This window comes from Colletotrichum phormii (genome assembly GCF_030913505.1).
Source record: "Colletotrichum phormii strain CBS 102054 chromosome Unknown BDP81scaffold_12, whole genome shotgun sequence".
NCBI classification, from domain to species: domain Eukaryota; kingdom Fungi; phylum Ascomycota; class Sordariomycetes; order Glomerellales; family Glomerellaceae; genus Colletotrichum; species Colletotrichum phormii.
In genome coordinates, this window is record NW_026851454.1 from 1,540,413 (window position 1) to 1,563,813 (window position 23,401).

Genomic DNA, 23,401 nt, shown 5'->3' on the forward strand with positions numbered 1-23,401 from the left:
CAAGGATGCCTTTTGGAAAGACAAGATCTCCTCAGCCTCCTCAAGCAAAGACATATTTGAAATGGTCGGTTGGCACAAAGCCACAGGATCCTTTCAGACCCCGCCACTCCGAGATGTAGACAACCAAGACACGCTTGTCTCACAACCAAAAGAGAAGCGCGACTTATTTACCCGCGTCCTCCTTAGAAACGCTGCAATCTCCGAGGACATACCAACAGAAAGCCCAGTCCTATAAAGGCAAGCTACGCTTCCTTTCCCGCAGGTTACGAAGGACGAGGTACGGTCTTCGGTTCTCACCGCGGGAAACACGACTCCTGGGACCGACGGAATCACTACGACTGCTTTGAAAATAGCATGGCCAGTTATCGAGGATATTGTCCTCTCACTTTATAGCGGGTGTATACGCGAGGGTTGGCATCCTACTTGTTTTAAAGAAGCAACTCTCGTGATCCTAGCAAAACCGGGAAAAAGAGACAAGACACTCCCGCGCTCCTATAGGCCAATTGCGCTCTTGGCCGTCCTCGGAAAAGGCTTGGAGAGACTCATCGCCAGACGACTTGCCTGGATCGCAGTTAAACATCGTGTTCTGCACGATCAACAGTTTGGAGCACTCCCTCTTCGCTCTTGCAGCGACCTCATCGCAGCGGCCATCCACGACATCGAGTGCGCCTGGCAAAGAGGCCTGGTTACCTCTATGCTTACGCTCGATATAAAAGGGGCTTTCGACGCCGTGCTCCCAGGACGACTGGTCCGACGCCTCTGCGAACAAGGATGGCCGGAGAACCTCGTACGCTGGGTCTCAAGTTTTGTTACCGGAAGGAGAGCAAGAATAAGGCTTGATGGGGAGGTAGGAGACGTCTTCGGTCTCGAATGCGGACTACCACAAGGCTCACCCGTGTCTCCCATTCTATTCATGCTCTATATTGAACCTCTTTTCAAGCTAGGCATAGCTCGCCTAGGAAGGAAGCGATCTCGTTTCGGCTACGCCGATGACGTCGCTATCTTGGCAAGCTCAACATCACTAGAGAACAACTGTGACATCCTAACCAAGGAATGGAAAGAAACCTTAGGATGGGGCGCGACGGAAGGAATCACTTTTGACCTCGATAAGTCCGAACTGATCCACTTTACTAAGAGACGAAAAGACGGAAACCTATCAATCATAATAGGTTTGCTAGATAGGAGGTATTATATAGTTTAGGCTATCAAAGAAGGCTCTTCTCTACGCTGGCTCGGCGTTCACTTCGACTATAAACTTATATTTAAAAGTTACATAAAAAACCTCTTTATAAAGGCATGCTAAGTAGTTAATAGACTATAGGGACTAGGGAATATTATCTAGGGCGCACCTACGTACTTACTTCGTCGAGCGATCACCTCTTATGTACTACTTATTTAGTACTATATATTTAAAGTATAGTAGCCCGGTAAGAGCTAGATAAAGAATAGACGTACTATCTTAAACGGGGTTAGTAATCTGCTATATTAACTGGACGCGACGTAAACCAAAGCTATTAGAGCGATGGTCCCCGTATATAGAACTATGCCTATACCGATCCTATAGCGCGAGGCGGCTCTACCCCCACCAGAGGTGATACTGGACGCGAAGCTCTATATAGCGTCCACCATAATCCATCGTCTGGACGAGCGATACCCTCTCCGAACGAGACTTAGGGGTAAATCAGGACCAGACTCACGGCTACGACGAATGGTAAGCCTCGTAAGCAAAAATACCGAATACATCGATCCGTTAGAACTCCCCCCTTGGGAGTAACTAGCGGACTGGTAGATAGCCCTCGCCAGGGTCGGCTACGAACCTAATAAGACCAAAGAAGAACAGGCCCTCTCCTTTATAGGCAGGATAGTAACTTTCTCTAAGCGGGATATTGTTGTCTATACTGACGGGTCCTAGATGTTAGACGGCAGTAGTACCTCCGCCGGAGTAGGCTAGGTAGGGTACCAAGCTATACGATAGATCTTCCGTAGATCCGAACTACTCGGCTCCAAACTAAGGTATATAACGTAGAGGCATATACTGCGTATTACGGCCTAATAGAAGCTACCCGGGCTCCTACGGCTTATATAGTAGATAACGTCTATATCTACCTTAATAACCTCGTAGTCGCGGCTAGACTATACTCCTAGAGCATAGGAAGCAGCCAGGCTAGATTTAGGGCCTTTAATAGGCTCTTTTCCTCCTGGACTCGGAGACAAAGAGAGAGCTGGACAACCCCCGGCAGGGTTTATGTTTGGTGGTGCCCTGGGCATACGGGAGTACTAGGAAATGAAGAAGCGGATGCTCTAGCCAAGGAAGCCTGCAAACTAATCCCAAAATCATAACCAAGCCCTTATTAGCGCACCTAGAAAGGCAAGCTAAAGCAGCTGCCTTCTAAGCCTTTGCCAGAAAATGGCTATCCTAATACCCTCGGTAATATACCGACCTCGAGATAATTCTTCACCCCAAGCCGCCCAAACTCCGCCTCCCTCGGCACTTACTAAGAAGGCTATACGCAGTAAGATCCTATCATAGAGACTTTACAGCATACCACGAGAGATTCGCTTATCAAGATGCATTACTCAACTACAACTATAGGAAACCCAAGACACCAGTCCATTTCTACTTCTATAAGCGTGGACGCAAGGCTACACCGCGCTACCTCCGCCAACGTATAGCCAAAGCAAGCATTGATTTCTTATTAGGTTCTACTAAAGGAGCCTCTCTTCTATACGAATAGATAGAGGAGACCAATTTCTTTTCCGAAATTTGCCCGAGTCATTAAACAGGAACGTTCAACCTCCACGAAACATCTCTCCAGCTTGGCACGGGCTGTTAGTGCCATGCTAAGGAGGGGCCCCAGTCCCCGCGGTTTGCCGCTGCGCGCTGGGGTGGATTAGCTATACGCTAATCAAACCCTTAACAACGCACATTTTCCCCTCGAATCGAGCCGACGATTATTCAACCTAACGAGCCGCCGTCGACTCGAATTCGCCTTCCGCAGGCTAGACGAAGTCTTCCTGGTAGGGCAGGGAGCAGAGGTTCCATCTAGCCTCCCGAAGGAGACGGGCGACTTTCTTTCCCGGCGCAAGTGGCGCTTCCGGGCCCAAATTGAACATCACCGACCGACTTTTCGACTTCGCTCTCTCAGCACCTTTGCCCCTTAAATGATCGAAGACTCCCTCGAAGAGACGAAACGACCATTGGGTAGCGATGTATAGCCGCGGCTATATACAGCTATGCTCGTTACAGAACCTAACAGCAAGCCCTACAACCTAGTCTTACGAGGTTTTGCCCCTTGTGGTTTCCCTTGTGGCGGTATTACCTATTACGATATACTCCGGACGGTTACTGGAACGTTGTGTAAACCAGAAGCCTGCGGGCTCTGGGTCGAAGGATAGGAGATACTGGCGGAATTGCGTTCTAGGGACGACCATAGCACTGTCTCGGGCAAGCCAGCGGCACCCAGAGACAGGTTAAACACATAGTTGCCTTTGGGTACGATTTGGAGGACGAGCTGGACTGTATCTAGTGATAGCTACAGGCCTACGGCCCTCCACGCCATATACCCTTCGGGAGGTCTGCCGCAAGGGCGGCTGCGCCCTTGCCGCTACGGCGTTAAAATACAACAACAATAAACAGGAACGTTAGGTGAAGACGGTAGCCTATAACATACTTTAGATTAGCATAGACCATGTCGGCATAGCGCCCGGCACGTCCTTTTGTTACCAGACGTTAAATACATCATCATCATCATCTTCATTTTGATGCTCACCTACGGCGTGTTTCCGACATGAACCGATTTCTGACCAGAGTAACTTGCGTTGACCGCGAGTTTCGAATATTGCCTAAGTATCATAGGTTAATCGCGTATATCGCATCGTGTGAATTCGCTTGAAAGCCAGATGCTTCAAGGTCGATCTTTTGCGCCCATAAGTCCGGGCGCTGAGGGAAAAGAAACGCCATTAAAGCAACGAAAGAATTCTACCATCTCTCAAATCTACCTTGTTCCTTTTGATCATCGTTAGCGGATCACTATTGTTCAAGTCTGTGACTGCATATACTATTGGAGTTCCGCGGTAAGAAAGACGCTTAGTTAAGAAGGCAGTAAAATAAGATGTCGCCTAGGTAATTCATAAGTGGCCGCCTGCTATAACCGCTAGCATTATTATCATTACCATACTTCACTTTCCCAAGCGTATTCGCTTAAGAATAGAGAGAAAACAGAAAGCAAAAGTAGCAAAAAGAGTGATAATAGCAGCAGCAGCAACAGTAGTAGTAGTAGTAGTAGTAGTAGTAAGAGGATTGAGAGGAGTAGAGGTTAGGCATTGGGCGGCCAACTATAGCTCACCTACTTTCCAGTCAATCATTAAAAGATCAATGACAAGGACACGATGCCAGGAAGATGTCCATGGTGATGCCAGAAACCCTAAACGGAGTCATTGGAATAGCCTCTTCCTAATGTAGTCACGCAAGGCGGCAAGTTCGTCGTGGAAACACAACATCCAAAGTGCACCATTGGAAGTGGGAAACTGACGGTTAGTCAGGGTGGCCAGCGGAATATGCATATGTGAGTGAGCAGAAAAGAGCGTCTATTCGTACTAAAGAGGGGATGGAATCACCACAGGCTCATGGGCCTAATGCTATCCTAATAAGTCTTGCAGAGCTAGGACCAGGTGGAAATGACAGTCTGGCCTGTTTCGTGATGGTCAGACCATTCCGAATGGGTTATGTCCATGACTCGCATAGGAGCATGCATGGATTCTGTCAGAAACCCATTTCTCGCTACCATGCTTTTTTATTCGAGAACAACTTCTGTTCTCTCCAAACTTTTGAAGAAATCCCGTCGATACCCGAAACCAATGCCAACTCTCTGGAACGCACCCATGATATTCTTACGGCGCAGGAGAAGCATGCCATGCTCAGAGATGGCAAGACAGTAAATCTCCGATAAAAGTTCCTCAGTGATGTCCTCCGCAAGCTTGCAGGAGTCCAACTCGGCGACGATCTCTTGTTTCCGTGCCTCGTATGCAACCAAGTTACCTGTGAGGCTGTCGACCGCGTGTACATCTTGGCCCGGGTTGGAGCCAAAACGAAACTTGTTGACGCCGTTCACCTGTACGCAAACGTCGCTCCACTCCCGAAGCTGTGATTTGGGGCTCCAGAGCGTTCGCAGAAGGCCTCTTACCCGGATGTGACTCAGACCTGCTCCTTGGGCTACCGCCTCTGACGGCTCAATATTCACACTCGCCACATCGCCGACTAGCTCTACCTCGGTTGGCATCTCGAATTCATCCCACATGCGAACACCCAGACTGATAGGCAGACTCGCCCAAGACCAGCTCGGTGCATCGACGGTGCCGGGCCATTCTTCGTCTGGCCTAGATGGTCGAGCAACCCGCCACAAGAGATCCTGCGCAAACGTCGCGCGCCATAAGCCTGCCATGTACTGATTGTACCCTGACACAGCGGCTAGGTATCGCGTCGCCAATCCCGCCAGCGCGTTGAACCTATCTGCCGGGTTGCTCAGGCTCCGAGCTGTGTATGACTCCACTATGGAGTTCCACGCAAGCCAAAGCTCCTTGGGCTCGGCAGTGCGGCACTCGGCGAGAAACTTGCGGAAGGGAGTGACAGATGGGCGAGAAAGAGTGGAAGAAGATATGTCCTCGACGTACTCGCCGCGCCCACATGCCCAACTGAATTGTTGTCCACCCCAGAAAAGCACCCGGGGCGACAGGTGCTCCTCTTGAAGTGTCCATGCTCGGAGTGATAGCGGGGCTCTTGCACGAAGGCCGGCAGGTAGCGTCGGGCTCACGGTCAGCCAGGAGGTGCCGATACGACATGACTTGATTAGTTTTGACCACGCGAGACGCGGCATCAGCAACGACTGTGTGGCCTTGGCCGTTGTCGTTGCACATATTGTAACGACAGCGTTGCCATAGACCTCCTGCATGCGCTGTATCTCGACCTCCTTGTCTTGAACGTCATCTTGGATGATGCAGAGCGAGTCAATCCAGAGGAAGCACAGCTCCAGTCCGTTCTCTGGGTCGCTTAACCGCCGGGTGATCTTGATAGCATCGCGTATTGTGCCGGGAAGACTTTCAATGTCGAACGGTTGACATCGACTCTCCAGATTAGCTCTCAGCGTCTGTCCTCGTTCGACCATCTCGTTTTCATCCACAGTAAAATTGCCAGTGCCCCAGCAATAGCTCAGTGCCGCATAGCGAGGGGCTTTGCCGTCCGCGATGAGGCGGTTACTGCCGACCAGCTGTGCTTCTGAGTCAGAGATGATGTGAAGAAGCCTCGTCGGCACGCGATCCGAGTACGCAAGATTGCCACAGTCAATATGACACTGCTCGCACTTACGGAGCCATTCCTTAATCTGTTTAAAGATGGCATCGTCCGCTGAATCCTCCTTCAGCCTCGTAGGAGGCTTCGGGTCCTTGCTCGGTGCGCAGAAGACCATCGCTGCCGGGATTCTGGCGTCTACGTCTTCGTTGATATGTATCCTCACGGCAAGTTGATCATTCTCGGTTACCAACTTGGCGCAAACATGCCCTGGGGAGTCCTCCATCACAGCCACATGGTCGGCACTCACGCCCTCAAGGAGCAGCGCCTGACGAAAGATGCGGCAGGTGACGCAAAACTGGGCACATCTGTCGAGAGAGGCATAGTTCTCGTGAAAAACAACAGCCTTGGGCGGTAGGGTGTTATGGCGCCTGTAGAAATCCAAAAGAGCGCGGATCTGTTTGCAGCCACGGCACTTTTTCTGTCCGTCCAGGTCGCCAAAGTCTTCGATGGTGGAAAAGCTGTCAGCCCTCCTCTGTCCCTGGAACAACCACGACATCATCCTTTGCGAGATTCAAGTGGCTCAGAGGGATCGATGTTCCGATTTCCAAAAGTAAGATTCCTTCGATACCATTTCGATCATGCGCAACGGCCCGTGAGTAGATGGGTGGCTTTGTCGGGTTGAGGCAGTGTCAGGCTGACTGTCTTGGCTCAACAAATCGCAACTTGAGACCTGATTTGGCTGTAAGACATTCGAGTTCAGCCATTCCCTCGCCTTAGTACGTCCGTGCGTTCTTTATGTCAGGATCAGGCTGTCGGTCTTCGGGGTATTTGCTGGATACATGGACGGCAATCCGGCACTAAATTTCCCATCGCTGCGACACAAAACAAGAGTCATTTTTCGAGTCATCATCTCACGTGCATGACATTGAGGGATTAAGGATTCTGTAGCATGCTTTCTTGATGATGTCGTGATATTAGCGCAAATGGAAATGAAGCATTGGAAAGCAAGTTTTGTGTTGCACGTATTGCTACCTCCTTAACAATTAAAATGACAGTTGGCGTTCCAAGGTTTCACATAAACCTATCACTGCCTTTCAAAGTCCCTACAATAATTCAACCATCCGTATACGGCTCTACATCATCAAGCTGTTCCCGATCGAACAACTCAGCAGACCGAGCTTCCGAGGCATCTACGCAAATCTTCCAAATATCCACCACCAAAGCAGCGAGCGCAACAAATCTTCACAAGTTAGCCAGTCAGTACCGAGAAACACGGAGTGGCAGTTTAGCTTTTGACGTACGAAGCCACCCCAGCTACACCGCTGGCAGCCTGTTCGGGACCAGTTGTTCCATATTTGCGAAACGAGACAGCAAAAGCCCCATCCGCGGCAGCGAACCCCGCTGCAAATAAGGCGCTGACGAGGAGTATGACACGGCGGACATTCATACGACTCTCGTCGGTCATCAGGGGGTTCGGTCGTTGAGACGAAAAGATTGCGGTGAAAATGATGCCGTTGACGAAGAGTGAGAAGCTGCTCTATGACCAAAGAAATGATAAGCATATATAATCTCCACAGAATGTGAGCTTTTCGGGGGGAGAAATTAGATATTGACGCACCAAAACTACAGATCCCCAAGGCACTCCTGGCGGCATCGGGTGATCGAACTTCAATGGCATTGATACAAAGGCTGCGAAGCCGGCGATCAAGAGAGCAAGCTGGGTAAGGAGGTAGACCCCGTGAACGGTGAACCAGTGTAATTTGATCATCACGAATGGTACAGATGGTGGATTGATAGTCCTTTGGGGAAGAGTCGATTGGTGTGATATCAAGAGTGATTTTTTTGCAGCAGTGATCAGTTGGGGTTTTCAAGTTCGTGTCCTCCAAGAGACGTATCTTACCTACCTTACCTATTTATCTGACAAGAGGCCTCCATCGAAAGAGGCTTGGCGTAGCATCTGCCTAACGCCACATGACTACAGAAGCGTCCGAGACGTTTGCATTTGCTCCTGAGACACTCTGTCACCTTTTCTTTAGGTAAGCCAGTCCTCGATTACACCAAGGACCAGAAAGCCACCAAAAATGACGTAAGGGAAGCTGCCAAGTCACTGAGCAAGAGTATTGTCTTAGCTGCCTTACTCTCTGCATCTCTCAACCACTGCGCCACAAGCTGTGTTAGGCATCATCAGCGTGGCAGGGCGGCAGGCAAAGGCTAACCAGTAGCTATTACATACTGCAGCTTCCGCAGAGTTGAGATGACCTGCATAACGCTTGATCTCGTATTAGCCAGGAGTGGCCCGTATTTTTGTAGATGTTTTGCTGTCACTTGGGCAATCGGGACAAGGGCCATGTACACTCTATACTACGATGACAGGAAGCCTTTCCGAGTGTTCCCCCTGCCCTTCTCAACGTGTTGGTATACACGTCAGCAGGGGCCTGTGGGCCGGTACGAAGCTCAATAATCTTGGTATTGAACTGCGTATATCTGTGTAAGGAGGAAGTTGGTGGACGTAGCCCACGATTCCTCCGTTGGGTGTAAGTAGGTGGAAGGGCCGTTTGCAACGGCCCAGACCACCTTCCAAATCCACCCTTTTCTGCCGTCAATATTCCAACACAACGTGTTCTGAAATTCAGTTTGCACATGGGCTACGTGCGCGCCACTCCTTGGCGCGCTAAATATGCATAGCTGCCTAAAACCTTCTGGAATTTTCAGTAATTGGGAGTAAGAACAAGATAAGAGGAGAATATGGCCACTGCGTGCATTCACTAATACATCACTGTCGACTACACAGCCTTGGGAATACCTATTCCATCGCTCATATATCAACCTCGCAAATACTCATTAATTCAACAAGCTGAGAATATCTCAAACAACAGTCGAGAGCTGTTGGGAGATTATCGGGCATCACCGTGCCTCATCTGAATTTTCATTAACGCAATTCGACATGACTTGTCAGTTCTGCGATAAAGATGGAGGGGATACCACACGTATGCTGAAGTGGCATGACCTTCCTCGGGGTATCCAAGCCGGCTGCTCCCGGTGTGCCTTCCTCAACAAGTGTATCAGGGCGGCTTCGTTTGATACGCAGCAGATCGATAGCATAAAAGTTCAACAAGGCCTCTACTGTTATGTCTGGTACAAAGAGTCAAACACAAGTACAAGATCGATATATTCACGCAAGATGGTGAGTCTCCCCATTCTCAGCACTCCATCCAGTAATTTTCTGGAGATATCGAATCTTGGAGATGGCGGTCTAATCTGCTGTGGCCCTCGTCTGTTTTTCGACCGCTGACAAATCATTCAATAGGCCAGGAAGAACATCCGTACCAAATGCAGAAGATCGCAGCACACCTCCCAGAAAGTACAAGCTCTGAAACGACCATTAGAACTATCAAAGGTTGGCTCGATGAGTGCAGTTCAAGTCACACCTGTTCTCATAAAAACGGCAAGCATGCACACCAACAACAAGCCTCACCCAAAAGACTTCTTCAAATCAGCAATGATACGGTTGTTTTGCAAGAGAACACTGGGCAGCAACGTTACGCATGTCTGAGCTATTGTTGGGGCGATAGCGCCCAAATCACCAAAACTACCGGAGAGAACATCGAAGATCACCAGAGAAACATCCCCTTGAATCAACTTAATGCAACTTTTCGAGATGCAATCACAGTCTGCCGTAGTTTGGGCGTGTCATATTTATAGATCGATTCGCTGTGCATTATCCAGGATTCCGAAGCAGACTGGAAAAATCAAGCTTCGCAAATGGCCCATATTTATGCAAAGGCGGATCTCACAATCGCAGCGACAAAATCTAGCGATGCATCTGGTGGTTGCTTCGCGAATACAGGTAATGAGTACATGTCAAAACTCGTGCCTGGATGCAACAACACTTATGTTCTTCATAAACTTCCCGAATTCCCCCTGATGTCGAGCGAACATCAAATAGGAAAAAGCTCAGGCTGGCCACTGATGAATCGTGGATGGGCCTATCAGGAGATGCGACTTTCGCCACGCGTACTGCACTTCTGTGCTCAGGAAGTGATATGGGTCTGCCGGGATGCACAGAAAAGCGAGAGCAAGGATAACGACAAAGATTTGACCTCAAAAGATGGATGGGCCAGGATCTCCTTTTCCCATATTCCATATGGTATCCTTGAGAAAGACCCAAAGTACCTGTGGTATCGGACAGTTCAGGAATACTCACGGCTTCGACTCAGTAAGCAAGAGGACAAGATGGCTGCCCTAGCTGGGCTAGCCGAGCAAATGCAGAATTTACGGCCCGGCGATCGATACTTGGTGGGCTTGTGGAAGACTTTACTTCACGATCTTCTGTGGTTCTTAGAGGGCCGCTACAAGGCTCCAAAACCACGAATTACCCGCTATCCATCTTGGTCTTGGGCGTCATCCCCTTTTCAAGTCACCTGGTTTTCGGGCCTCAACAAGTCCCTCAAGTGTACGCAAGTCGAAGACATCAAACTGGCGAACCAAGGCCCGAGCCACATGGCCGACTGTGTAGAGGCGACAATCACATTGAGGGCTCCTCTTCTAGACGCAAGCTCTCTACTTACTGCTTGCCAAGCATTCAGAAAGCAGAGAGCTTACCAAGCATTTACAGGCATTGGCCCAGTCCCAGGCAGACGCAAACTTCACTGGCCATTTGGCCACTTGTATTTTGACCCGTTCAACGCCGTCATTACAAATCTGGATCACTTATATGTTTCTTATTATGCATCGGACAGCGGATCTCCTGTCAAGGATCTTACTCCCGCAGAATGTTCCGGCTATCTCATTCCTTTGGCCGCGGAAAACGACTTTTCACTCGGGTTTGGTGCTATTCACGTACAAAGAGATCAGAGTAGCGACTGTTATAGGCGAGTCGGCTGGGCGGAATTGGGGCATCCAGCAGCTCCGTACAGCAATAATAAGCCAGAGTTGAAGAGAAAATCCATGGAAAATTTGGCTACTGTTAGAAGGCTACTAGAAGATCTGCCAACCCATAGAATAACCTTGATTTAGGAAGAGCGCTTCGCTATGAAACGCTGTGGGAGATATTCAAGTCTCGTACATTGGCAATCTACCTTAGTTACTTAAGCATCAAGAGTTCTAAGCCAGTCACTCTGCATCAAAGAACTAGCGAACCCGTTCTGTTTGCGTTTTTCGTGTAGAAATCTTGACTGAGGAGGTGGAATGGGAAGGCAGGCAGTCTAAGCCATTGAAAACAGCGCTTCCAATTACCTCCTTCTACTTCAGAACAATTGATGTAGTCCGCCTGACGCTTCCTCCTTCTTTACCGCAATGACATAGTTCCAAGCCCGATCATCGAGCCTCTTGCCGGCCAAATGTCCCAATTACCCTGTTGATGTGTCCATCGACCAAAGACCGTTGAGAGAACAAACACAAACACAGCCATGGACGCGACTGCTTACGATCGTCCAAACAAATATTGAGAGACCTCAATTCCGTTGAATCTGAAGATCAATGTCCGGTATCAAATCCTCAGGCGCTACGGAGTTTCGGCGAGGTCCGACGAAGGTTTGCGGACTTGCACAGGCAGACACCAGAAAATAGTCGAATAGCGTCACGGCGGAAGCAAAATCATGGGACAGAACGACTTCGCAAACATTTTGACTCAGCCTTCCCTCTTAGCAAGATCAAACCTCACATGGAATGATTCCGTATCCCAGGACATCTCCAGAAAGGGGAGTTACTTTTGTTCGTATACGGTACGAATGAAGGTACCTTAATCATGAATAGGCACAAGAAAGATATAAAAGGGTACAATCTCTAAACACTCAGTGCTCAATATCACCAGCATATAGCCCAAAATCTCAAAGAACGATCCACCCCCCAGAGTCAAACCTCTAGATCATCACCACTCGATACCAGGCAAACATCCTCACCGTGACACAGCCACCAACCCCATCCCCAATCAAAATAGCCCACCTAGGCCTCCGGACCAACAACCCAACCCCCCTAGTCTCCTTCTACAAACCCCTCCTCAACGCCCATATCGTCCTCCAAAACAACTACATCTCCGTCCTGACGTGGGCCAAAGATCACCGTCGCCTCGCGATCTTCCACAGCCCCCTTCCATCAACCCCAGCCTTCTCCTCCTCCTCCTCTATTCCTACTGCCTCCTCCAACAACACGCCACCACCCACGGGACTCGACCACATCGCCCTAAAATTCGCTTCCCTCAACGACCTCGCCCGCATGTATCACGCAGGCAAGGCGGGTGGAATCGAACCGCATCTCTATCTCGATCACGGGGTGACGACAAGCATGTACTACAAGGATCCAGATGGAAACTAGATTGAGACGATGGTGGAGAACTGTGACAACCCCGGGGATGTGTGGAAGCATATGAACAATTTGGATCCGGGCAACACACGAGGTATCAAGTTTAACCCGGAAGAGTTGCTGCGACTCTAAGTCCACAGAGGATATGGCACAGCTCAATACGAGCAAGCGAACTGGGGGTATGGGACAATCAGCGAAGACTCTGTATCGAGTCCCGAGGTCGCAGAGGTCAACCAGTCACTTCGCCAGGATTATTGGAGAGCGCAAACTCTTCGTAAAAGTATTAGTATTGACTATGATTATGAAAGGCAGCACCGCTGCCAAGGTACCTCCCCGATTATTCTATCCATCGTGATATACAAGGGTACCAACTGTATGTATGCTGTGGAAGCAGTGTGTGCAGACAGGCTTTTGTGCGCGCGTCTATGTCCATGGTATAAGGCCGTTTCCATACGGGTAAAACCGTCAATGCTACCTCCGTCATCTCGATCGCAAAAAATCAAATGTCTTGACTCCATTTGTCCATGTATAATGCAAGCTTTTAATAACAAAAACCTGTTCCCCGTTCCCACAACTCATGCGTGCTTAAATCTCGGCAGGGAACTACCAGTTGCAGAACATGAAGTAGTGGTTGATGAACAGGTTGTAGACGTTGATGATAATGAGTGGCAAGGGGTGATACCAGGTGAAGCCAGTGACGAGGCGCCATGTGACGACGCCGACCATGGCACCAGTAACAATTAGGGTCCAGATGATGCAAAGAAGGCGCATATTACGATACTTGTTGCTCTTGTGGGCCTTGGAGTCGCCGGATGCAGCCCAGAGAAGCTCGATGTTGAAGAGACGATCCTTGATAGCGGTGAGATAGGCGTAGCTCTGAACCGTCATGGCATGCTGCACGTTGAAGCCATATTTGGCCTTGGCCCAGCAGCGCATGAGGATGACACCGTACAGGATCGAAGGGATAGCAAAAGCCAGGTTCCAGAACTTGAACCATTCTGGACGGATGGCAAGGAGAAGAGTGCCGGCAATAGGAGCAAGGAAGATGTTGAGCGAAACCGCAGCGTAGTACAAGAAGCCTGCGAATTATTAGATGATTGGCTTGATGCAGAGGAGAAAAGAGTACGAACCTGAGAGATAGCAGATCTTCTGCATCAGGGTGAGGTTCGATACCCAGAAGTGGCCATTGGTAAGAAGAGTTGTAGAACCACGAGCCCATCGCATCTGCTGGGAGAAGAAGGCACGAGGGGAGTTGGGGCAGACACCAGTGGCGAGGCAGAGAGGGATGTACTTGACCTTCCAGCCACGGTCGACAGCGCCGAAACTGTGGAATATTAGCAAATGCTCTTGCAAGATGATTAGATCGAACATACCCGGTGTGGACATCCTCAGAGAAACCAATTTCGGCAGTTCCGCCAACCTCGACAAGGGACTCACGACGGTAGAGGGCATTGCTACCGACGCAGATTGAGGCTCCCCATCTGTTACGGTTGACCTGTACAACACGGTAGAACAGCTCCTGTGTAGCACCTGCTCCCTGCTCAACCCAAGTCTGGTCGTCGGTGACACGGAAGTACTGAGGACTTTGAACAAGGGCCGTCTTATCGTCGCCCAAGTGCTCAACCATTAATTCCTTAACAAAGTCAGGGCGCGGGCAGAAGTCGGCATCGAAGATTGCGAAGAAGTCTCCGCTAGTTTGAGCAAAAGTCCATCTCAGGTTGCCAGCCTTTCGGAGGCGAGGTCGGTCATCGCGGACGGAGTAATTGAAGCCGTATTTCTCAGCGAGAAGTCGGACAGGCTCCGAATTACCGTCGTCCATGACGTGAACCTGAAGCTTGGAGGCAGGCCAGTCGATGTTGACAATATGCTTGTACGTGTTTTCCAGGATCTCAATGGGCTCAGAACAGCAGGGCAGGTAGATATCGACAGTCGGAGCGTTGTCTTCGGTAATGGGGAAGCGCTCAACAAGATCCAAGTGAGCCTTATAGTCCCAGTCCCTTCCGATGATTCCAACGGCGTAGGAAATCATCAAGTAGATGCACATTGCTCCCGCGAAGACGCCATACCAGTAGAATGCCGGAGCAGAGAGCGCGAACAGCCACATTCCGGCGCCGAGCGAGAGGAACGAGAAGATGCCAAAGATGTAGAGAAGAAGTCGATTCGTGTGAACGTAGCTGAGCTTCTCGGTGTCGTTTGGGCATACCGGCAGAACCAGCGGTGGCTCCTCCTTGGGGCAGTAGGTTGCGCGGAAACGGGCGTAGAGTCTCTTGGGAAACGACTCGCCTGAAGAGGGTGGAAGAGCGGTGGTGTGCGTCTCCTTTGGCTTCTCAGGGTCCGACACGACAGGCGGAACATGGCTTGCTTCGACATCCGTATCAGACGAGGATTGGTGATGGCCCTTTTCATTGTAGACCGGAACCTCTCTGGCCAGTGGTGAAGGCTCCTGGTATTTATTAGTTGGATCCAAGGATGTCAGATGCTGAGTAACCTACTATGTCGGGTCTACTCAGACGGTGGTGGGAGGAGTCGGCCCAGCTTGATCTCTGACCGGATCTGTCTGTTGTGTCGTACGGATGCGTTTGTCCAACAGCGTTCTGGAAGATGTTAGTCCTGTTTCCTTCAGGCCGGAAGCCATTCCCAATAACACTTCACAGGAACGTACCACAGTGAAGGTAGAGTCACTGGCGAGGGAGGGAGCCGCGCTCGAATCGTTGTCGGTGTCGAACGGGTTAGAACCGAATGGATTAGTCGGGGGCGTCAGGCCCGAGTCGGGAGTAGCTCCCCGAGGTGTGAATGGACGTGACATTATAGTATTAGGGTCTCGCGAAGCGACACAGGCTCTCCTCACTCAAGGTTGCTGGTGGTTGAGGAGATCGAGAGTCGGCCTGTGTTGGCAGTGGAACGAGTGCGTCGAAGGGGTGGTGAGGCAAACGAAGATGGCTTGAAGTGTCGATGTACTCCCACTAGGTTCCCCCGAAGCAGACGGAAGGGCCTCTTAGCAGCGAGTGCGTGGGAAGGTGTAACGAGAGATCGGAACAGGAAGAAGAAGAGAGCAGCGAATGTCGTCAAAGCGAGTGACTGAAAATTGAAAGTAGACCACCCTCGTGGAGTTGAACTAGCGAGCGGGCAAGGCGGCGAGAGTAGCGCGATGATGGCAGCGGAAGACTAGTAGTAGCCAACGTCTAGTCTCTAGGTGCAGCGAGCGGAATGGGGGTAGGGGAAGTTTTGTTCGGGGCAAGCCACACAGACGGCGGAATGACGGAGGAAGAGAAGGTGTAGGGTTCCTTAGCAGAGGCGAGGTAAGGTGAGGTGAGGTGGAGGGGAGGAAAGGCAGCAGTCGGGAGGGGAGTTTGCTGAGGGCGCAAGGTGAAGTTGGGACGGGATGGGGCTGGTGAATCAGAAAGTAGCGAACCAAACGGGGAGGTTCACCACAGCCAAGGAAGCGGAAGGTGCAGGCACTCTAGACACACACGCGAGTATACGAGAAACAGGAATAAACGGCCTGGAGACAAGACAGAGAATGGCAAGGCAAGGCAAGGCGTGACAGCAGGCCACTCCAGAAGTTCAATCTAAGCAGGAGAGGATACACCGTCTTGCTTCCTCCTGCAAGCATATGAATTCGGTATCACGGCCACGGAATGAGGTACGAATGCGTACGGCATGGTTATGTCCGGAAGGTAGGTACCTCACTGCTGGGCTGGGCTGGCCTGCTTGAGGCTTCTACAACGACCATGTTTATTCGTCGAATAATGTCCGATTCGTTGGTACTTGCTGCAAAATGAACATGGACTTTGCTCTGCCCCTGCCATGGATATCTCGCGAGTCGCAAGTCGCCAATCCACTCGGGTTAATGTGTGGGCAATTGGAAAGGATCGTGGCAGGGATGTAGCGACCATTGGACCGTTTGGCGTTTGCAAGGGCTGTGAGCGTGTCTCTCAAGTCTGCGTGCGCTTAGATACCTGGTTACGGATAGTGTTGACTCCCGTCGCCTGCAAGCCGTGACAATGGCCCGGTGGGAGAGATGTTGTGACATCACCGCTTAAGAAGAGTCAGAGCAACCGGTGTCATTGCAGCTGTATGGATACCAAACAGATCAGATTAAGGTATGGTAGCGTAGTAGCGTGCTACGTAGCTAATTACCTTAGCTTACTCAAGCCTGTATTCGTAGACCGTAGTTGACGGCCCATGGCCGAAATTTGCATGGGATGTTGACCGTTGCCGTGGACTGCAGGTGAACCATCTACCTTAGTCTGGAAGACAACTGGGCTTCAAGATTCTCACATGGCTATTCCGTGTGGAGTACAACAAGTGGCGCGGGGGTATGAACGTGGGAGGTTGGACCAGACGGAAACAGGAAAGAAAATCTGGGCATAAAATGACAGAAGCAGCGGAGAGGAGCCAGGCAGGCAGGAGTCAGAACAGAAGGCAGGAGGAATGATAAGAGGGTGAGAAACCGAACCAGATGCCACGCCGGAGTGGAGTGGGGCCGGTCGGAGTGGACTCCGTTCGTGATTGGGCAGTGCAGCTTGAGATTGAGGGAAACATTCGCCTGCCATTTCGGATAAAGATGTTGAAATATTATCCGTGTCCGTAGCTTACACCTACCTCATGTACCTTGGTCGGAGCAGGCGCCAGATAACACATGTCTATCTCATGGCAGACACAGAGAGGTAGGTGTCCCGTGCCTGCCATCCATGGCGAGCCGCAAAGCAGGTGACAGGCAGGCAGTGGGAAAGAAAAAGCCACCTGCATCATCAAACGTGGGCTTATTTCCCGGTTTGCCTTCCTCGGGTACCTAGCAATTGAGGTACATTTGCAGCTTCTTGGGATTGAAAAGTTAGGGCAGTTACTCGGAGGATTGTTGCATGCGCAAACACCAAAGAGGAGAGAGAGGTGGATGGGAACATGGGAACATGAGCTGGATGGACATTGGAAAAAGCCCATGGAGGAAAGAGCCGCCAAGATGTTATCGGCAAGCGCAACGGAACCATGAGCTGACTATCGCAGTACGTACCGGGTCACGAACAGGGGTTGGTCTGCAGGCGCCGTTAGCGTCAACCACATCACGGGCGCCAAGGCCCCAGAGGGAAAGTCGACATGCGACTTGCTCTGGGAACTTGTGGGAAGGAGCCACGAACTGTACGAACTGCAGCCACCACGGCGCCTCATCGTGTCGGGCTCCTTCCGGATGAGCAGCTACTTTAGATACTCCTGCCTTACTTCCCGTCCGTTGTGGCCTGTTGCACCTGCCTGCCTGCTGTGGTTCATATCTCTCTGCGTACCTTAGATAGACCCCCACTCCTTCCTCTGTCAGACTGTCACTTTTGCTGTCACTTGTGCCTCCACGCTCGCAGATTATGTGGACGTCGGATAAGAATCAAGGAAGGAACACCGCAGAACAGATATCAAAGACGAAGAAACTACTCCGGACCCGTACGACCAGGGAAAAGGCAGGAGCAGGGTTGACAGCTGTCGAGCAGGTGGTCCATGTCAAGATGGACCTTCCATGGTCAGAAGAATCAATCTGGACCGCCATGTGGTAGCATTGACCAGGATGTCGATAGCACCGGACGAACCATCCCAAACACATCCACACAGATGGACGGCACTATCGAGTTCTACTCTTCAAGTGCAGCAAACACACCGGCCCTTTTCAAACTTGCAATCTGCCCAGTGCCGCGATCATCGAGAAAATTCTGATTCAACGTCTGCCAGCTTCTCTGACCCGCCGCGCTACGCAGATAACCTTGGAACTCAAAAACACAAAGCGTTGAGCTAGCCCACGGTGGGAATGGCCCCGCGATTGGCATTCACTGCTAACCACATTACCACGCTGCTAGACACGCTGCTAGACCCGAGACGGCGGCCGTTGCTATCAGATCGACCATCGGCAGTGGCCGGACTGACTGGAGCTCCAGTCCTTCAGCTGTCCTGGGATCTGGGAACATGGAAGAGAGAAACACCAGCCTCCTTGTCTTCCTCAGCTTGTTCCAACTTCCAACGCTCCGTTACCCACCGTCTGTGGCTGCGCTTCTCCAACACCTCCCCAATGATGGTTGGCCAACGCCAACCAACAACGCACACATCCCTCTAGCCATAAACCAACACGCTATTCGTTATTGCCACTGTCGCAGATGCAAACAGCGCCAGCGACCTTTCCACCGTTATACGCCTCCTGGCTCAGCAACCGATACTTTCTCCAGCCCATAGCCTTGGAGCCTCAATACCACGCAATTGGGCCACCAGTTCGAGACCGCTTCTTCTTTGGCCCGCCCACTAATACATACGCATACGCTGTCAACGCCAATAAGCTAATAAGCGTAAACCATGACAGCATCCACCTCAGAGGCTATTTCGACATCCCCATTCGCTGGCGCATGCTCTCTCGTCCGTTGTACGGATACCTGGCCGTTGTTGTTCTGCAGTGTTTCTTTCTTCTGCTGCTTGGCCCAGCAGTGTCTCGTTGGCCGCCGGCTTCTTTAGAATGTGCAGCGGCATTGCCGGTCGCCGCCCTTCCCGCCTCTGCCAAACATCGCTGACGAATCCTTGTCTTACACGGCGCTTGGCCTGAGCAACGATGACGCTTCGTCATGTCGTTTCCCGGTCACAGAGTCTCGAATAGAGCCCTTTACTATTGGCAATGGCACAAACGAACGCTGACGATCAGGATCTCTTAGGAGGGAGGCGATGATCAAGCGCCGTCAACAGAGAATGTGCCGGCGCCAACCGGACTCTTTCTACCGATATTGACGGTCCGAATCCTGAAGTGAATGGGGCATTCCTCAATAATTTCGAATGTCGTTCTCGCTCTCAGACTTTCCCGCCATTCCATTGGAACGAGGGCCCCCAAGCCTCCTCCGCACCCCAGTCCAACGAATTACATCAGACCCACCATGCCACGCGGGCAACGAAAGTCTCGACTCACCTGTGACCTAGAGGCTATTACCTGGCTGCTAGCAGAGTCACAAAACACAATGTTGACGATTCACACCCGCCATGTCGATCCGGTCCTCCAATACCGAGACATGGCAAGCCAAAGCCAGCTGAGCGGCTGGAGCGACCTGGTCTACCCCGGCCTTGTGTCCATTGTCGCCCGCTGAAGCTTCCGCTATCGCAAGTTCGCAACATCGTCCAAAAGGCCCTCCGCTTTCACCAGGATGAGATATCAAACTGCATCCTACTCTGCGCTGACGTGCGATACCAAGGCACTTTTTTCCGGCGTAGCGATTGATCGCAGAGTGCACATTCACAGTCGCACACCATGAAGAGTGACAGTCACCGTGGTTCCAAGGGACTTTCAAAAAGTGCTAGGCAAAAATCAAGGGGCCAAAAAGCACGCAATACCTAGACTGACCATTTCATCTCGGTTCCTATCCTGCAGCACATCATCGGCAAGAATAAAGGAACAAAACGAATATTCCACGATCCTAAACTCCTCTCCGCTCTCCATATCCATACCTTGTCGTCGCCGTTTAAGCCGCCCGTTGTCTTGGCTGCTTCGGCATGGCGGCACGCGCGCCAAGCCGCCAATACGAAAGAATGGCGCCAGATAAGCACATTGTCTTTCTTCCTTGGTTTTTTCTTCACACCGTCAAACATTGAAACGACACCACCAATTCTCCCGCCGCTTCTCGCCATGTGTGGATATCAGACTATTGTTCTGTGACTGTCCTACGGATCTCATTGTCCCGGATTGAGGCCACTCTCCGAGGCGTGGATCTCGATGACGCAGCATATTGATACAATTTCCCTTTCCCTTCCCGTCGGCTTGCATCAAGTCAACATGATTCCCGTCACCCGTGTTGGTCTCTTTCGCCTGGCGACGCCTGCAGGGCAAGCCGCATCTCCAATCCCGCTCCGCCCAACCCGCCCCTTTCCCATCCATCTCCGCCAAGACCGTGCACACCATCCCACCCCCATCCATCATACATGCCACACTGTCCCCATCAAAAAACATCCCGGCAACTGATCCTTTGCGAGATGCATGTTGCCCACACACCAACTCATGGAAAACGAGATTGCCATACGCGTTACCAGCGCGGTTCGTCGAAAACGGTCTTCCGTCTGCGGGTTGTAGTAAACAAACGCCGGTCCATGGAAATCGCTCTCGAGCTTACTGCATGCCAATGTCCCTACTGCTCACGTCTAATGCCCGCATCGGACCGCTAGACTTCCCCACGTTGCCACCATGAAGTAGCATTTTTTTTTACCGTATCACAACCGTCAGTGGCTGACACTGTCTCTGTCCAGCTTGAAAGAGGATGTTCAAAAGGGGCTGGGGCTTAGTATACACAATACGGATACTCGTGGGCGAGGCGAAGATGGCAAGGGAATCCAGAAGATGATTGGTACTGCTATGTTTAGACGGTGCTCTCTTTCCGGCTTGGCTGACTGGGAGGCCGCCACCTCCTCTACATGCCCTGGTTGATGATTCCTTGGAGGGTGCCTGTGTGTGTGTGTGTGTGTGTGTGTGTGTGTGTGGTGTGGGACCAACGATCTCGCAGAAGAGGGTGTCACTGCTCAAGCAAGGCACGCTCCTTCGGGGGACCCCTCCTGCTTAGAGATCGGCGTATGCTCCGATAGCTTAGGTGACTTGGATGGCTTCGAGAGCTTGGAAGCTAATTTTTTTTGCTTCCATATGTAAACTACTCTTATACGAGGATTAGGCTGGAATCTTGAATGTTATCACATTGCGAAATTACAGATATACTGGTGAATTGTGTGTCAAGGACATTAAAGGATCCTCCTGCTCTCTGTATGCCATTATGTATTGATTAAGTGCAATGTTTTTCGAGGTCAAACCGCCTCAAACGCGGTACTACTCGAATACTCGGATATCATCAACGAATCAGTCAAATGCTGTACTCCAAGCCGTCATCTCGTCTCTCTAAGCGCACATGTTTGTTGTAGCAAAGCAAAAAGGACGCGGTTTACATGGCCAATGCCGAAAGCGAGAGCAGTAGCGCAGAAGCCAGGCCCAACACCGAAAGCGCGCCTCTTCTAGCCGCGTTGTCATTGCTTCCACTGCCGCTGCTGGAACCGCTGTTACCGTTGTCGAGATCCATGCTAAAGTGAGCTGCGCTGAAGGTGATGTTCTCCGGAGAGTGCCATGCCTCGGAGCCAAACTCGACCAGACCGAGCCATGAGTCGCTGTCAATCTCGCCAGAGTCCAGAACAAACTTGAGCAGCGGTGTAATGTCCTCGTCGAACTGGGTCACGTCGGAGCCGTTGCGCGTGACCCAGGTGAAGACCTTTTGATCACGTTGGTTGGCATCGAACCAGAGAGAGCTGCAGGGGAAGCGCGTTAGCACATTCATGACCAGGTATCTAATACAAGAAGGATCGCAAACGGGGAACTAGGAGGAATGCTTACAACTCTGTTGAGCCAAGAGTGATGTTGGTGAGAATGGAATCGCCCATCAGCGGGTACGGGTTTCCGACCTTGCCCAGCCAAATCATAATTTCCGCCTCCGAGTCAATTGGGTTATACGTCTTGGTCTTGTTCTTGTCGACAAAGAAATCCCAGGCGGCATTAGCAACGACGCCCTCGAGCTCAGCCTTGCTCTCCGCCCAGGTGGTGGCGGCGAAGTCGCGCGGCGGGTCGTTCTCGGGGTTGCCTTTGCGCATGGTCCATTGCGTCGCCAGGCGCATCGTCTTGATGGCGCTCAGCTTGGTTGGCAGCTTTGTGGAGTTGAAGCGGACATGGGGGAACGAGTGAACATTGTTCTTGTCCTCTTCCCAGTTCCAGTTGGCGTCGAAGGCCGGGACGGACTGGTCGACCTGTGCATCGCGGGGAGGATCTTGTTAGTGGAGGTGGTCAGGCGACGGGAGCAATAGATGCCCGGGCATATGACTGGTAGGATGAGAGGTATGGCAGGTGGAAGAAAGTCATGATGGAGCTCGTGATGTTCAGCAGGGTCGAGAGAGAATGGTGGAAGCGGGGTGGTATGGGCATTGATAGGAGGGGTCATGGTAGGGAAGAGAGAGAGCATCGAGGTATAGAAGCAGATAGGAGCTCGTATGCGACAGCTTGTCACGTCACATTACTTACCGACACACAGGAAGAGCCATTTCCAACTGGGTTCCAGGCATTTGACTGGACTGCATATTTCTCGTATTAGCCTGGTCCACGATAAAGGGTAGGGTGAGAGTGTTCTGCTTCGTTTGTGGTAACGGCGTTTACATGGAGTAGATCTCGAACGATCTGGAGGCAATAGACCTAATGGGGTATCCACGTACAGATGAATTGGGTATCTGAGCTCGTAAACTTGTTCGTCTTGCCGCAGATCGTTGTGTCGTACGCAGCAGACGCGTGACGGACAGCCGTCAGGCCGGCGGCAAGAAGAATCGCGTTTCTCATCTTGTTTGCGCCGTGAATGTGGTGAGACGAAGGTGAGGTTTGGTGTGTTCAATGCAAATAGGTAGGTGACGTTTGTATCAGTGCGTGCGAAGGGAGGTGATTAAAGGCCGTCAACATCAACTCAAGCACTCCTTTGATCGTGACAGAGGTCGACGGAAAATAGGCAATGACGAAAGAGGAACAAAAAGTCGGAGTGCAGACCGGAGGATGGAGGTAGGCGATGAAGAAGGTTGACGGGGTCCGACGGGATGAGTCAATGTCACTCTCTCAATGGACCGGACCGGGGAGGCAAGCGCAGGTTGGGGTCTGTGGGTGGAGCAGATGGAAGGAGGGAAGAGAGTGAAAAAAGATGACGATGAGGAAGGGAAAAAAGAGAGACACTGAGAGAGAAGGAGTCTAGCCCGTTGGTTGCTGGTGACATTCCTGGTGTTCTGGGCCCAGCTCGCCTGCTCATC

At 51.2% G+C, this 23,401-nt stretch overlaps 7 protein-coding genes across 7 annotated transcripts; 3 read left to right on the plus strand and 4 right to left on the minus strand.

The window, feature by feature from the left end:
* Positions 1-4,562: 4,562 nt before the first annotated feature.
* On the minus strand, positions 4,563-7,221 carry BDP81DRAFT_43461 (heterokaryon incompatibility protein-domain-containing protein). Its single transcript, XM_060590974.1, has one exon. It carries the CDS (start codon positions 6,843-6,845, stop codon positions 4,794-4,796), a length of 2,052 nt encoding a protein of 683 aa, XP_060444510.1. The 5' UTR covers positions 6,846-7,221; the 3' UTR covers positions 4,563-4,793.
* A 178-nt stretch (positions 7,222-7,399) lies between these two features.
* Positions 7,400-8,054, minus strand: BDP81DRAFT_450736 (uncharacterized protein; the record flags this gene model as incomplete). The annotated part of the gene is made up of 3 exons (XM_060592566.1): positions 7,400-7,526; positions 7,588-7,823; positions 7,905-8,054. 3 exons carry the CDS (start codon positions 8,052-8,054, stop codon positions 7,400-7,402), a joined length of 513 nt encoding a protein of 170 aa, XP_060444511.1.
* A 1,562-nt stretch (positions 8,055-9,616) lies between these two features.
* Positions 9,617-9,988, plus strand: BDP81DRAFT_321474 (uncharacterized protein; the record flags this gene model as incomplete). The annotated part of the gene is made up of 1 exon (XM_060584614.1): positions 9,617-9,988. The coding sequence occupies one exon, from the start codon at positions 9,617-9,619 to the stop codon at positions 9,986-9,988; it is 372 nt and encodes a 123-aa protein (XP_060444512.1).
* BDP81DRAFT_430549 (uncharacterized protein) lies at positions 9,900-11,516 on the plus strand. The gene has a single exon (XM_060590616.1). It carries the CDS (start codon positions 10,049-10,051, stop codon positions 11,300-11,302), a length of 1,254 nt encoding a protein of 417 aa, XP_060444513.1. The 5' UTR covers positions 9,900-10,048; the 3' UTR covers positions 11,303-11,516.
* A 367-nt stretch (positions 11,517-11,883) lies between these two features.
* Positions 11,884-12,861, plus strand: BDP81DRAFT_472577 (uncharacterized protein; the record flags this gene model as incomplete). The annotated part of the gene is made up of 2 exons (XM_060594622.1): positions 11,884-12,009; positions 12,173-12,861. 2 exons carry the CDS (start codon positions 11,884-11,886, stop codon positions 12,596-12,598), a joined length of 552 nt encoding a protein of 183 aa, XP_060444514.1. The 3' UTR covers positions 12,599-12,861.
* Positions 12,847-15,680, minus strand: BDP81DRAFT_43497 (family 2 glycosyltransferase). Its single transcript, XM_060591008.1, has 5 exons — positions 15,249-15,680; positions 15,079-15,180; positions 13,960-15,029; positions 13,717-13,910; positions 12,847-13,665 (listed from the first exon to the last, which is right to left on the minus strand). Exons 1-5 carry the CDS (start codon positions 15,390-15,392, stop codon positions 13,190-13,192), a joined length of 1,986 nt encoding a protein of 661 aa, XP_060444515.1. The 5' UTR covers positions 15,393-15,680; the 3' UTR covers positions 12,847-13,189.
* Positions 15,681-21,253: 5,573 nt separating this feature from the next.
* BDP81DRAFT_430555 (concanavalin A-like lectin/glucanase domain-containing protein) lies at positions 21,254-23,399 on the minus strand. Its single transcript, XM_060590617.1, has 4 exons — positions 22,826-23,399; positions 22,638-22,687; positions 21,960-22,366; positions 21,254-21,874 (listed from the first exon to the last, which is right to left on the minus strand). Exons 1-4 carry the CDS (start codon positions 22,944-22,946, stop codon positions 21,517-21,519), a joined length of 936 nt encoding a protein of 311 aa, XP_060444516.1. The 5' UTR covers positions 22,947-23,399; the 3' UTR covers positions 21,254-21,516.
* Between the last annotated feature and the right edge of the window lie 2 nt (positions 23,400-23,401).